Source organism: Varanus komodoensis, unplaced genomic scaffold (genome assembly GCF_004798865.1).
Source record: "Varanus komodoensis strain SLA01 unplaced genomic scaffold, ASM479886v1 scaffold67, whole genome shotgun sequence".
Lineage (NCBI taxonomy): Eukaryota > Metazoa > Chordata > Lepidosauria > Squamata > Varanidae > Varanus > Varanus komodoensis.
In genome coordinates, this window is record NW_025336308.1 from 1,958,964 (window position 1) to 1,974,063 (window position 15,100).

At 52.9% G+C, this 15,100-nt stretch overlaps 1 protein-coding gene across 4 annotated transcripts in view; it reads left to right on the plus strand.

The window, feature by feature from the left end:
* The window catches only part of PPCDC (phosphopantothenoylcysteine decarboxylase), a 14,077-nt gene extending 157 nt beyond the window's left edge, over window positions 1-13,920 (plus strand). The window contains exons 1-6 of one of the 4 annotated variants that reach the window (XM_044450469.1): window positions 270-345; window positions 1,717-1,882; window positions 3,785-3,880; window positions 4,213-4,341; window positions 5,816-5,984; window positions 7,757-13,920. In XM_044450469.1, coding sequence (XP_044306404.1) covers window positions 1,742-1,882; window positions 3,785-3,880; window positions 4,213-4,341; window positions 5,816-5,984; window positions 7,757-7,842 — 621 coding nt within the window. In that variant the 5' untranslated portion in view covers window positions 270-345; window positions 1,717-1,741 and the 3' untranslated portion in view covers window positions 7,843-13,920. The other 3 variants (XM_044450466.1, XM_044450467.1, XM_044450468.1) reach the window with 3 other exon arrangements.
* The last annotated feature ends 1,180 nt before the right edge of the window (window positions 13,921-15,100 follow it).

Genomic DNA, 15,100 nt, shown 5'->3' on the forward strand with positions numbered 1-15,100 from the left:
GCCTCCCGGCCTTGCATGGGCGCCCGCCGCCCCGCAGCCCACCGGGCTCCCCGATCGCCTGCCTGGGCCCGGCCAGGCGCTCCTCGCCTCCCGGCCTTGCATGGGCGCCCGCCGCCCCGCAGCCCACCGGGCTCCCCGATCGCCTGCCTGGGCCTGGCCAGGCGCTCCTCGCCTCCCGGCCTTGCATGGGCGCCCGCCGCCCCGCAGCCCACCGGGCTCCCCGATCGCCTGCCTGGGCCCGGCCAGGCGCTGCTCGCCTCCAGGGCGCCGCAGCAGAGAAGGCCTCGTTTGGCCGTGCGCGCGTCATGAGCATGTGCTCGTGTATCCGCTGCAGAACATCCTCCGGTAAAGAGCGATCTCGCCTCCGGCGGGGACCAGCTGCCGCAGTCGCCCTGCACAGCTAGTTTATACGTTTACGCGTTTTGCAGTGGTTGTAGCAGAAAATAGCACAGCAAGGCAAGTAGGATACATCCACTGAAGAGGGAAAACATAACCAGCAGGAAGCATTCGATCGCTTTTTGTACATTGTTATCTTGACCTAGACTTCCTTTTAGGGCATTTGGTATCAAAATATCTGCCTCCACACTTATCTTTACAAATTCTGACCTTGACAGAGGTTTATTTTTCTCTTGCATCTCTCTGCTAGAACACTAAGTAACTGATTCTTGTTTGTTCATCAGGAACGAAACCGCTGTGTTTAGCGTGACTTGTTTCCTTGATTCTGAACTTTCAAAAGCTTATCAATATTTGACCATGTTGCGTTAAGTTCATTTACCCCTTCCTTTTTCTGATGAGTCGTTTGTAAACATGCAAGATCTGCTTTATTTATCATCACTCTTCCTTTTAATTACACTCCCTAGACCTTAAACACTCAGAGTTGTTAGTCTCATAGTTTTAACCATAACCTCTTAAAAACATACATCTTAATTTGTCCTTAGTGTACTTTCTACACCAATATATAGGAAAACAGAAGAAAGGCTGCTACCCACCACATTCCCCACCCTGCTACCCACCCTGATCTCCCCTTCACCCCCACACATATCTAAATCTAATGCTGTTTCATAGTTAATCCTAGTTTAAAAATTAATATTTTATTTAATATTTTAATACGAATCATTAGCACATTAGTAATATTTAATATTGATTGTAATTAAATATTTTAAATTTTTACACGTGATTTACACATCCTAATATAAAGATAAGAGAAATGGAGAGAATGAGTTATATCACATTCTGTTATGCCCACTTTCCAAGAAGCAGATCTTCCTGAAATCATTGGTACTTGCTTCTTTTTCAACTTTGAGAGGGTTGTGCTATGAAGTGCTGCATGGATGTTAGCACTACAGGCCTGGCAGGTGTGAAACAGCTTTGAAACAAGTCAAGGCTGCAATATTTTACGTAATGTTGTAAACCGTCCTGAGACTTAAGTATGGGGCGGTATAGAAAACTTTTAAATAAATAAAATAACCCTCTCTTCTGCCTTTGATGTGAGATATTTCAGAAGAATGGGACAATCCTGAATTCGGTGCTGAGCTGGGCTTTTCCGTGGTTGGTACTTTTCTGATAAATTGCATAAATCTAAAGATCAGGCTTGGGGGATGGACATGCCACACTTAAAGTGGATTGGTTTGCCAGTATGTGGTAAATCTCAACCAGCGTGGATTCACCGAACCGTTTGAAAACAATGATTCATGCTTCACTTTTGCTTGCCTTCAGAATGTGAGTGATTCCTGAGGCCGATATGAATCGCATCACACTTTCTGAGCCACCAGCCGCCTCACCCCCCACGCAGAAGAATGCCCACATCCTTGTGGGTGTAACAGGAAGTGTGGCTGCCTTAAAGTTGCCTCTTCTTGTAGCTGAACTCCTGAAACTACCTGGAGTGAGTAATTGTTACACAGTCAGATCTGAATAACTTTGCACTCTTACTTGCAAAGGGACACTGCTGCTTGCTCTGTTTCAGCAATCTTTGGTGTGACTTGATACTGTTTGCACCGGGCACAAACTCCTCTAATAAGTCTGCAAAGACCATATAGAACCACCATTTTAAGACTGTAACGCACTGCAAGTGGCCCTTGTAATATTTCCATGATCCGCATTGCATGGGTTTTCCAGAAAGCGTTGGCTCTGCAGAGTGCGGTGGCAATTCCGTGGGAATTACAGACTTTGCTATCATCTCTGCAGAGCTGCTTCATGTAGTAATAAATTGTATCTGTAGATGGAGCCATTTGCTAAGGGTAGGTAACCTTGGACAGGGCTTTTCCATCCATCAGTCATGCAGAGCTTAACTAACCCAAGAGAAGCATGTCTGTCTCGGGTGATTTGCATGATCTGTGAATAGATGCCAGGCTGCAGCCCTTGAAAGACCAGCAGTTCATCTGCATCTTTTCTGTTACATATTTAGTCTGTTAGTCACTTGGTGGAAAACATTCTGATCCCCCAAGGCCTACTTCTGGGTGCATAAGTGTTCCTGCAAGTAGCAGGTGGAGGTGTTCTTTCCTATGCGTGAGTGAGTGAGAGCGATGGGGGCAGGGGGCACTGCACTTTTGCATTGTCTGAAACTCCCACTTTTTCACACCTGGTCTGTAAAACTGATAACGTTACAAAGGCCACCGACTAGATAAATAAGGCAGTTTGTTTTGTTTTAGAAGGAAACTTTTATGCGATAGTTGTTGTTGTTGTTGTTGTTGTTATTATTATTATTATAACATTTCTAAGCCGCCCCGAGGTTTCGGCAAGGGGCGGCATACAACATGATAAAATACATTGAAATACAATAGTACATAATAAATTACCATTAAATATAAAAATACAAAAAAATACATTGATTTACAAATACAAAATTAAAATTATCAGTATAAAATAAAAATATAGGAGGAGAAAGAGAAGGAAGAAGAAGTTGCCCCGGCCAGATCATATGTTTTAACAATTGAAATGATGTTTAAATAAAAAGGTCTTTACCTGGCGCCGATAGTTATCATTGCGACTGCTTTCTAAGTGAAACTTTTATGTGATGTCCAGTTGCCTTGCCTTTATGCCCCACCTTCCTTCCCCTTGCAAGAAACAAAAGGTGGCTTAGAGGGTTCTCCTGTCCATTTTGTTCTTACAACAACAACCCTGTGAAGTAGGTTAGGCTGAGGGTCTGTGGTTGGCCCAGAGTAACTCAGTGAGATTCATGGCTGCGTGGGGACTTGAACCCGGATCTCCCAGGTCCCCAGTCCAACAGTAACAGTTCTGGGTGGGGCTGCAGCTCAGTAGTAAAGCACACCCTTTGCTTCTAGAAGCTGCATTGTTCATTTGCGGGCATCTCCAGGTAGGACTGGAGAAACTTGCCCGAGAACACCGGAGGTAACTCCTTATTAAGCGAATATTCCATTTGCTGGTTTGTTTGTGCCTGGCCAGAAAGCATTTAATGACAGGGAGAAACACTCTCAGACTGGTTATAACCTTCATGCATCCATAAAATGGGTGTCAGTCCACAAAAGCTTAAACCCCAAAGTCCCTTAAGGCATTAGCCTTTGTTTGTGTAGACAGAAAAAAGGCCCACAATTTCCGGCATTCTCCAGCCTGCATAGCTAGCAGCTGTTGGCCATTTTTCCTTCCAAACATGCATAGGATTGTGCCTTTAACCTGTAAGGTGCTGCAGGGCTCCTTATTTCATGGACACGTGTGCAAGTCTTTGCTCGAACAGGTGAATGAGCTCCCTGAAGCTGGTGCACACGATGAAGCGTCCAGCTCTTAAATGGCTTGTTTCTGTCTCTCCTTCCTTCCCTTTCCCGCATAGGTGGAAGTTCAGGTTGTGACCACGGAGAATGCAAAGCACTTCTACAATGCTGGCGAGATTCCTGTAGCCCTGCACAGCGATGCAGATGAGTGGCAGGTCAGTGTGTTGGACCCTGGCGGCTGACTTCAGTGATGGCCCAAGGGGAGCTTGTTTGCACCCCAGTTTCCCAAGGGTGTTGCTACGTTCTGCAAAGCCAGCCCGACTTTCTCAGGTTGCAGGATAGTGTCGTGGCATCGGGCTGACTTTGGAGGGGGCGACAGACTCGAATTGTTGCTTTGCTCTGTCTCAGTTCTGCAGTTTCTGGTTTCTCTTCTACATTTTCCGAGATGGTGGTTTCAGACGGGTGTTTCTCTGGGATTGGATTGCTTCATGTAAGTGAGCCGAGCCTCATAAAGTGATTTTGCTGAGCGAGGATCTCTCCCCTGCAGATGTGGAAGGGACGCACGGATCCTGTCCTGCATATAGACTTGAGGCGCTGGGCTGACCTCATGCTGGTGGCTCCGCTGGATGCAAACACCCTGGCCAAGATCGCCAGCGGCCTCTGTGACAACTTACTGGTGAGTTGCCGCAAGCTTCCCCTGATGCCGTCGGAGCGTGTGAGCGCTGCTTGTGCTGCCTTTTGAAGAGCCTCCGTCTCCTGTTCGCTTGAGGCTCAGCGCTCTGCTTTCTCATAGTCCCCTGGGAACGCCTGATGCTCGCTTGGTCTTTTGCAAGAAGCAGAATTCTTTGCATCTCCATCTGCTCTTCCTTCTTCATCTTCTGTTGCTGTTTTTCAAAGAACGCGGCTTCTTAAAATGTGAATGGCTGAGCGTGCATTTAATAGTATGTCCCCCAGGCATAGTTCAGAGTGCTGGGTTTGAACTTTAATATTAGGACAGGCCTGGGCTGGGGCATCTGCAGGGCCACCCTCTCCTTGAATGAACCTGCCTGCTCGTTCGACTCATCAGCTTTCGTGCTCCCGCTCCTGGAGGTGTGTGTACCCAGGACAGTGTCTGCAGTGTCTGCACTCCCAATTCTGGCATCTGCCGCCTCATCTGCATTCAGCGTGTGGCCTGCGTCGCTCGCTTCGAGGCAGCAGTCTGAAATGCTTTTCCTTTTGTTTGCCCGGGTTTTCAAAGACACATGAATGGTGTTAACTCCGTTTTCTGCTTATTTTTTGCTTTCGGATGTTAGAATTTACCCTGGTCTTCTCTCTTTCTCTCTCGCTATTTGTTGAGCCACTGTAAGGCCTGTATTTGCTCAAAAGCTGGAGCGGAAATGTTTTACCTAAATGACAAGTTCTGGAACTCTCACACACATCCAAGGGAGAGTCTGGTGATGCAGGGAATGAGAGAAACTGGACTGAGGGGCAGCCTGTGGCAGGAGTCTCTCTTCCCAGCTGTCTCTCTTCCCAGAAACCTCCCTGGAGGGGAGCTCTTTGGACGAGGCCTGTACCCAAGAGGAATCCTCCCCCGAACAGCCCTGCAGCTTAGGAGGTCTGCTCCCCCACCCACAATCACAATCACACAGCGGTGGCATTTCAGTTTCTCGTCTGCGGCAGGACTCTTCCACGCTTGCGTTCCGCTCCGGAGCAACAGCCCCCACGTCCCTGGCAGCCCCGTCTCCGAGTGATCCCTCTCTGGTCCTGCTTGCGTTCTGCCTTGCTCGGACCTTTGGCCAGTGCCCTTTTGGCAAAGGACAGTTCACGGGCAGCATCCAGCATCGTTCCGCACGCGCCCACGCTGCTGAGCTCGCCTGCGTGTGGTTCAGAGCCCGCGTTGCAAGGAGAATCCAGTTTTGTGCGCGTGCATAACTGTCTGTGCATTCTGCTTGCACAGTCTGTTGTTGTGCCGGGGCTGCCTGCACGGTGGAATGTGTCGGCCGAGCTCAGCGAATGCCGCTTCCCTTTGCAAACGGCGCTGCTGGAGACCGCCCAGCGACTGCACTTGGGCCAGTGATCTTTGCGCTCGCCCCTTTTCAGCCGTTTCCGGCTTGTGCAGGATGGGGATGGGGGGTTCTCACCCCTGTGGCTGGCCTTTGTTCCCTTCTCAGACGTGCGTCGTCCGTGCCTGGGACCTGAGCAAGCCGCTGCTCTTCTGCCCCGCCATGAACACGGCCATGTGGGAGCACCCCATCTCTGCACAGCAGGTGCGGCAGCTCAAGGGCTTTGGCTACCTGGAGATCCCGTGTATCGTGAAGAAGCTCGTTTGTGGCGATGAAGGTTAGTCGCTGGCCGGCTGCCTGCTGTCTCACCTGTAGCGGTGATTATGGGATGGGAGACCAGGCGCAGCCCTTCCTGCAGGCAGCTTCTCATGTGGCGTTTCAAAGGCACGGCTGAGCGTTCTTGAGTCACTCCTATCTCATCTTCTGCACACCTGCAGAGCCTTGTGTGGTTTTAATGGTCTTCCTCTGGAAGTGTGCAGCATTTAACACGCGGTCCTGTCTGTTTCTACGCAGAAGCAGTTGCTTCCATGCCACTTGCTGGTGGTGGTTCTGTGCTGTCAAGTTGTCCCTGGGTTACGGCGACCCCATGAAGGGAAGCCCTCCCCAGTGCCCGGCCCACGGCAGTCCCGTTCAGCACTTCCGAATTCAAGGCCGCGGCTCGCTAGGTGGCTTCAGCCTTCCATAGGATTGAGGCGGAACTGAGTGTCGTCATGTTGCCTGAAACCAGTTGTGCTAACAAGCCATGCTGTGTTGTTGGGTTGTGAGCTGTGGCCACCACATAGTTGGGCTCTTCCCTCTGGGGGTAGTCAGGCAGGTCCACCCTCAGAGAGGGAGATCCGACCTGAGACACTCCCTCCCCAGCCCTGCAGAAATACCTTCGGCGGAGGCAGGACGGGGGTGGATCACGGGCGGATCCAAAGCCCTTCTGGGTGTCAGGCACGGCAGCAGCATCGTGTCCCTGCCCTGAAAACGATAGGACGCGATGGACGGAGAGAAGGAAGGAAGGGTAACGCAGTCCCCTCCGCCCTGCCAGCATGATGGAGCAGGGCTTTGGGCACGGGGGTGCAGCTGCCGTTGGATCTTCCTTCCCCTGGCCCTTCCTGCTCAGAGGATTGCTCCGTCAGTCCGTTAACTGCGAAACACACGGAGAGGACGGAGGGACCGTCGCTCAGTGGCTTTGCATCGGAGGGTCCCAGCCTCAGTCCCCAGTGGTCTCTCTCGGTAAGGCTAGGAAGGGACCCTTCTGAAACCCCAGAGGGCAGCTGCCAGTCAGTGTGCTCAGTACTGGGCTAGATAGCCAGAAGGTCTAAGGCTGTTTCTTACATTCCAGTAGGTTAAGAGATCCTGAATTGCCCGATAGTCCTAGTTGGGCGCCCTTGGCCCACTTGGGAAGATAAGCTCTGAAAACTTAATGTTATAAAGCAAAGACAGACTTTCTTCCCCCGCTCCTCTGTCTTATTCCTGGATGCCGAGAGCCAGCCTCAAAGGAATTGATCTTGGAAAGCTTCAAGAAGATGCGCAGACTTACTGGCAGGGAGAAGTGCTGGAATTTGTGGGGGAAGTCTCACGCCCCCTTAAACAGAAACTGTTGACGGCTCCTGCATTAGATGCACAGCAGCTCAGCCAAGTGCAGAGACGCGCCTGCAGAAAGAGAGCGCTGGGGGCCAAGCAGGGTGGAATACGGCCGTGCAGACCGCCAAGGCAAAGGGAGGTGGGTCGAAACAGTGGCGGAGCCAACCCGGGTAGGCGTGACTCTCCTCGGAGGTGAAGAATAGCATGCCCGCACCAGAAGCTGCCCTCCTCTCGTGGGCGAGGCGTTCCCCTTTCCACGGGGGCTCGAGGCTGATCCTGTCTGAAGTGCCCGGTTTTGGGCGATGGGCTGCGTGGACGTTAGGATCACCGTCCAGACGTCTGTCTGCCGTGCGGCTTGGCGCCGGCGCAGGGCAGGGACGGCAGAGGGAGGAGTCGTGGCCGGTCTTTCCCGCAGGAGGCGGGGCGAGTGCTCCTCGTGGATGTGCTGGCGAACCTGCGTGTGCTCTGACTGCACAGGTCGTGGCGCCATGGCAGAAGTGCCGATCATCGTGGAGAAAGTGAGGGCGGTCCTGCTGGAACGAGGCCTGCTGGACCAGAGCTGATCCCCCACCACATCCCCCCCCCGCTCCTCCTGGAGAGTTTTTGGGCTGCGGACGGAAGGAAGAGGTAGACAGAAGGAGCAAAGCCTGCAGGACCGAACCTTGGCCCAGCCCCGTGCGGAGAACTTCCTGCAGCTGACGGTGGACGCAGTGCAGCTGTGGGGGGGGGCGTCGGGCAGCCCCGGCTTTTGTTCCTGCCTGCAATGAGAGTGGAGGCTGCCATGGAGTTTGCTGGTGGGTATTCCAGAACCGCCTCGTGATCGATTGAACGAGAAGGATGCCGAGATTCCCTGCTAAAGTTCTGTCCCCCACTAGGCAACCGACGGATCCCAAGGGAAGGGCCAGCCCTCCACCGCGCACGGCCAGAGCAGTAGTTGCAGCTTCCACCTCACTTTCTGAGGGGTGCAAGAAGAGCCGGAGTAGAGCAGTCTGTCGTGGGCTCCAGAGAGTGGGGGGCAGAGCCCCTTCATGCTGCGGCTGCCCCAGAGAGCAGGGGAAGAGCGTAGGGTCCCAGCGGGCCAGGCACGAGGAAAGGGGCTGATCGTGGGGTGGAGTTGGCGGGCACAGCAGATTCCGGCTGTGCCTTTCTGCTTCAGCTGATGAGGGAAAAGTCAAGGGAATAGCTGCAAATCTTTGGAACCGTTTCCTTGTTGTGGCCTCTGTGCCTTGGATCTTGCCGAGGATTAGGCCGGGCCTCTCGCAGAAGGGAGGTGGGGAGAGGTTCCGCCCGGCCCCTTCTTTCGTTACCCTTTGCTCTGCCCTGCTGCTGATGCCTAGGAGGGCTGACCTCAGAGAGCAGAGGAGTAAACAGCACGCTCTGCGGGAGAGGTCTCCTTAGGTCTTGCGGCTACAACCGCGTGGTGTTCTTGGCGCGCGGATCTGGGGCCAGCGGCGCAGGAGGTCAGGAGGTCTGGGAACGCTTTTGCAGAGACACGGATAACCTCTCCGAAAACCATCGCGATTGAAGATTAACAGCTCCTTACGCAGGAACCGGGAAAGTGACCTCCGCTCTCTGGGGCTGAGTTATGAGCCTGCCAGCTGGCTCCTTTGATCCCTGCACTGAGGCAGCGGTCAGGCGGGGTCGGTGCTGCCGCAGAAGCAAAGCATCCTGCTCGCTCGCCCGCCTGCCTGCCTGCCTGCTCATCTGTTCATTCGATCGTTCGGTGAGACCGGCCACCGTGCACAGAAAGGCCCTCCTGGTCCCAGCGTTCCGTCTTGCATGCAGGGGGACCCTGGAACTGCTGAGCCCAAGGGCAGCGCTGCACCCCGACTGCTCCCCTGCAAATAGAAGGCGCCCTTGGCTTTCCACGTCTCGCTCCCTTCATCGCGGGGCCGCTGCAGCAGGGCAGGGCAGGGCAGGGCAGGGCAGGGTGCTGGGAATGAGAGCGCTGCTGCCAGTCAGAGTCCGCAGGCAGAGATACCCCGGTGTGTCCCACTTAGGTGCGAGTTGGATTAACTCCCCAGCTCCCAGAAGGAATCCAGGCACTGGACGGTGGGTGTGCTCGTCCCCTCGTGCGTTATTCCTCTCTCTGGGCCAGTCTTTCCCCAGCCTGGCACCTTCAAGGTGTATTGGCCCAGAATCCCCGTAATCCACAGGGGCCACACTCTCTCAGGATGATGGAGGTGTCAGGTTCAGGGGAGTCTGCTTTGTAATACGAGGTAGAAAACATGCAACATGCCGTGGTCTTGCTGTGTTTTCATCACGGAAGGGGAAACGAAGCAACTTTAGGAGACGCTGCCTTGAAAGCAGGTCGGTTTTGAATTGGAGCCTGGTATAGGAGAAAGTCCCCTCTTCCCGGAGCTGCAGCTGCTGCTCTTACCAAGGTCACAATTCTCCCATGGTGGTTCTTATTTATACTTTATTATATTTAGAGCCTGCCTTTTCTTCTGCAAGGAGCCCATGGCAGCTGGCGTCACCCTCCTGCTCCTCCCCTTTTCCGCACCACAACATCCCTGTGAGGCAGGTTAGGCTGGGAGTCCACCTCTGGCCCCAAGATCCCCCAGTGAATGGCTTGGTCAAGTGGGGACTAGATTCTGGATCACGTGGTATCGCCCCTGCTCCCAGCATGCATCCCCTGGAGAGCTACTTCATCTCCCATGGGCCACTCTTACCTCTGTCCCCACAGAGTGCTGAGTTCCTCTTGGAAGGTGGAACTGGGGAGAGGAGATACCTGAAAGCGTTTCTGTTGTCTGACCTGAATAAAGACAGACAGACAGACCCAGAAGCCGTTTCTGGACCAGCTGGGCTACTACTGGCTGGTGTGTGTGTGTGTGTGTGTGTGTGTGTGTGTGTGTTGGGTGGGGCAAATGTAGCAGCACCTTTAGAGGGGGGCTTCGGAACACCTGCTTTTCATGTAGAAAGTCCTTCCCCAGGTTTATGCAGTACGTCGCACCTGATAAGAGAGAGCTGTTGCACTGAGAGGCCGGGGGGTCACTGCCAGCCAGAGCGGCACTGCGTGGGTGGCCAGGCAGCTTCTGAGGTGCCCTGTGTTTCCCGGTTCTGTGTTTCCCGCTGCCTCGCCACGGCTGGAGACCGTTTGCCCCTGAGGTTAGAGGGCGAGGGTGTTTTTATAGGGTGGTGCACCGAAGCTCGGGTACAGGAAGGTCATGCTGGCAAACATCAACCCTGCATGCAAGCAGTCAGCAAACTGTCCTTGGAGATTGTCGGCAGGCTGCGCTGCGCTTTTATAAATATTGACAGATATTTGCAGGCCTTCCGAGGCAAGGCCAAGCAGATAAACGTCTGGGGAGCAGCGCTGTGGTCCCGAAGCTGCACGGATCCGCACACCTTCCCTCCGGGAGTGCTGGCCGGCTGAGAGGCCTGGGTTTCCCACAGAGCAGGCCTGGGGATCTGTGAAGCAAAGGTGCACACCGTTCCTGCGTCTGCCATGCCCGAGAGGAGCTGCACTGGTCCACAGCTGCGGTAATGTGCCGCTGGTCTGAATCCTGGTGTGCCAAACCTCCAGGCTGCCAGCCCTGTTTGGCCCGGTGCTGGTCCCCCCCCGGCCTGCGCAGCACGTTCCCCCCCAGACCCTCCCTCCTCCCACGAACAGCATTCCAGGACTCGAATCCCAGATGAGTTTCTTGGGAACCCTCGTTGCGACAGCCCTGGATTATCGCGGAGAAAAAGCAGGGGCCTGTGTCTATAAAAACGTTCATTCAAGGTGCCTGGCCATACCTAGATCAACCCCGGGTGGCTTGGGACTGCAGTGTGCACAGGACTGTCTCTCAGCTGCAGTCTACCTGGATGCTGCATCCAGTGTTGGAGGCCTTCCCTGGCGGCAAAAAGCTACTGGCCTTTCTCTGCCTCAGGCCCCCACGTTTAAGAAACAGTCTCCCCACGGAGACCCACCTGGCACCAACTCTTGCCCTCTTGGCCCAGGTCAGGTTGCCCTCTACGCAGAGGCATTTAACAGGCCGATGGGGGGGCGGGTGTTAGCTGCTTTTCATAGCCTGTCTTATTCAAGTCATTTAAGCTTTTAAATGCGTGCTACTTTATGACGTTTGTATAGTTGTATGCATTGTATAATGTTACTAATTTTATGAGTCGCTGTGAACCATCCAGATCACCTTCGCCATTGGGCAGTGTAGTGATCATCATCATCTTTATTAGGGTCATTATTAGTAATCGTGATTTCCAAACACAGAATTAAGCAAAACGCATCCAGTGTCAATTTACGTGTTGGCAGAGTGTTCCCCTGGGGAAGTCAGGAGGGCTGGATGTAGCCCCTGGGCCCCCGGTTCCCCACTCCTGCTTGCCAGACGGGCCTTCCTGAGAATGCCAGTTTCTGCAGGACCAACCAGGAGCTGCTAGAATCATGCCCAGCTGGTGGGCTTCCCAGTGGCTAACCCCCGGTTGACGTTTGGTTGGAAAAACCAGTAAAAAGTAATACCCTTTTTTTTCCAAGACTTGGACCAGCTCAGTTGATTTTCTTCCTTTGAATCGGCAAAGAGCTCCGATCGTTTTCCCTTCCTCTCGGCTTTGTATGCGAAGTGTAATTTGTTAGCTACGGCTGAAGGGCACTAAGTGCAATTAAAACCGTTCCCTGCATCCAGGCCTGGTGCTGTTACAACACAGAGTGCTCAGAGTTTTGACTGAGGCTGAGCGGGTACATCTGTCCACAGCCCGGGCTGATAAATATGGTTGGTGACTGAGACAGCACCCAGGGTCTTAAACAAGGATGGAAGAATAAAGAGGGTGGTCCTACGTTTTGCCTTGCCAGTGGCTAGTTGCGTTGGCATCCAGCTCACAAGGGTTGGCATAATCTGTGACTGGACAGATGTATGGACATTTTGCTCGGTCTTCCACAACAATTCCTGACGCCTACATCTTATATATAAAATACATAGGGATGCACATTGCACACATATCTATCGTATGGAACACAGTCAAATCATTTGTAAGAAAACTAACAGTTTATTGAGGGATGCTTTTTAATTTATTGCGATTCATGGGGGAGGGAGGGGCTCAATTCACAGTTCACAACCCTATTTGTAAGCAATTCTTCAGATGCTTGTTGCCACACGCACACAGATGAGAGAAGGTCCTTGTGGCCCAAACCAAGATGGATGGCAAAACGAACGGCTCTACGAGGAAGAACCGGGCCTTGTGGCTAGGAAAGGAAGTCAAGAGAGGAATCAAAGCTGAAGCTGAAGCTCCAGGCCCTCTCTTTTTGGGAGCAAGCGTCACTGAACCTGGTGTGACCTAATGCTGTGTAAGCGTGTTGCCAAACGTTAAGTGACAGATTGCACAAGCCCCATGCTGGGTGTCCTGGGAGGAAGTGACAAGGCTGCGATTCCTGTTGACATCAGAGCCCAGAATCCGAGGGGGCCACTCTGGACACTCTCACCCCCTGAAATCCTGCTGCCGGGGCTTTCGCCTTCCCCCCAGCTTTTTGCGTTACGAATTATTCCCTGCATCGGGTGTGCTTTCCTCGTGCAGAGGAAGGCAGGCCAGTGCTGGTGGATCAGCCTCTTCTCATCGAAGACTGCGGAACGTTCGCACAAACACCAGAGGAGCCGGCCCTCCCCTTTGCAGTGCTGAGAAACATAACCATCATCATTTTGTCTGGTGCTGTTGAAAACGGAAGGAATGGCCCGTCTTCCCCTTTTGTCTGACGGGGACTCCCCTCAGCAGACCCTGGCTGCTTCTGGGAAGCCATATTTTAAGTCGGTCTTGTGCAACAGCAGAAAGGATCTACCCCCCCCTGCCCTTCCGCCTTGACAGGGAGCACTTAATTTGGTCCTTAAGTCGGCAGCTGCTTCACTTGCAAGCCTCTGCTGCAATAAGGGAGAGCCCTCCACAAAAAGCACCTTTCTCGCATCCACCCTAAGATCAGCGGGAGGACAAGAGCCTGCGATGATAAAACGCTGCCGTGCGGAGCACTCGCGGGGGTGAGGATTCCAGCCATCCTGCTCTGCTCCCCCCCCCGTTTTTCTCTACCTGTCCTCAGGTTTGAGAGTGGCCATGTGCACGCCTGTGAATTCTGGAGCTCTGTGTACTGGGTTTCTGAACCCTCCAATTTGTATTCTGTTTCAAGGCTCGGTCCTGGGGGCCGATTAATTGCAGGTACGCGTTGGCTGCCTGGCAGGGGCAATTAGAGGCAGAGCTCTCCACCCCTCTCCTGGCCTTATGGGACGCGCTATTATTTTCCCCGAAGAATTACCAGCTCGCCTTGCTTCCCAGAAGGCAAAGCAACTGGCTCTTGGTATTTCATCAGCCATTCATCCCTAAGAAACTTGCAGTAAAAAAAAGCCATTTTCATGACGCCGCCACTCAGCCCTATCTCTCCCTTTGCTGGCTTCTGCAGGAGGTATTCCTTCATATTCCGGGGGAAAGTTTGGCTTCTGGTTACAGCAGCCGGCAGCCAGAATGCAAAATCCTGCAAAGTAAAGGCAGAAGGACGGACTAAACCGTCAGCGAAGGAATTGCACAGGAGAATGCAAACCAACAATTTTAAGTTAAAAGACGGAAGGGGCACCGTGGATGCTCTTTCTAAACCCAGTAAATAGTCATTGATTCTGGAACCAAATTTTAGTAACAGGATTGATTTTGTATGACCAATAAATGACTTTCTTTCACTGATGGGGTTTTACTCAGAAGAAAAGAAAACCATGGTGAGACCTTGACCAGGGGGTTCTTTGAGGATCTCGGGGTGGGGGTTAGAGGAGAGAGAGCTGAGGACAAGAAGCATTCTCTAAGGCACCCTAAAGGGATTTTTAAAGGGCTTTAACGGTTAGCAGCAATATTGTGTCTGGAATGAAAGTGGGAGACGACGCTGCTTTTTCGACACCAGTGGAGCACCTCCTCCTCGGCTTCCTTCTGCTCAGGGCCAGCTGGATCTTATCTGAGTTGCTTCCAAGACACATCGTTGCAGGGGTAACCCGGCTGGGCGATTTCCAAGGCATGCATCGCCACGGCCAAGTCGACCTTCCTCGGGGATGGTCACAGCGAGTGCAGCAGTGGGAAAGCACGGACCTGCTTTGCACGCAGAAGGTCCAAAGTTCCATCCTGGCATCTCCAGGGATCCAGGGGCAGTCGAGTAGGCAGCACTGGGAGAAACAGAGATGGCTTCCCCTCGAGAGCCAGGTGGTGCATTCAGGTAGTTCAGCTAGGACCAGGAAGACCCAAGCTCTGATCCCCATCTGAGCACGAAACTCACTGGGTTGCCCTGAACCAAGCACTCTCGGAGCCGAGACGGCCCTGTGGGCTCGTTGTGCAGACAAATGAAGGGGTAGGTATCAAATGCTTTGCCATGATCTCCCTGGGGGAAGGTAGGACAGAATGTGTTATGTATGAAAAATCAACACAAATTGGATGCCACCTCCCCCCTGGCAGTCTAATGGCAGAAACTCATCCAGGAGTACTACCCTCCCCAAGCGTGAACCCCCCCCCCAACCCCCCCCTTGCTTCTCTTTAAGGAGAGGCAAATCAGTCCATTTTCCTCTCCAGCAGTTCATTTTTTAAAATCTTAGATTCTTTCCCGAATAAGAAATGCTTCACGAAATTCGGTGATTCCTTATTGAAACAAACTGCAAGGACATTCTCACCCATCCTCCCCAGCAGGAACTGATGCGTTCAAGGAGGAGAGGGGCTGCCAAGTAGCAAGCAAGGTGAGGAGCTGGTCTGTGGGGGAAGCGGAAAAGGAGAGGGACATCCCTAGGCAAGCACTAGCTGAGTTGGATTTTCGGGGAGTCATACCCAGACTTTGAAGAGCAAAGCTCTCAAAGCCCTGCACTTGGGTGGATAAAACCGTCAGTT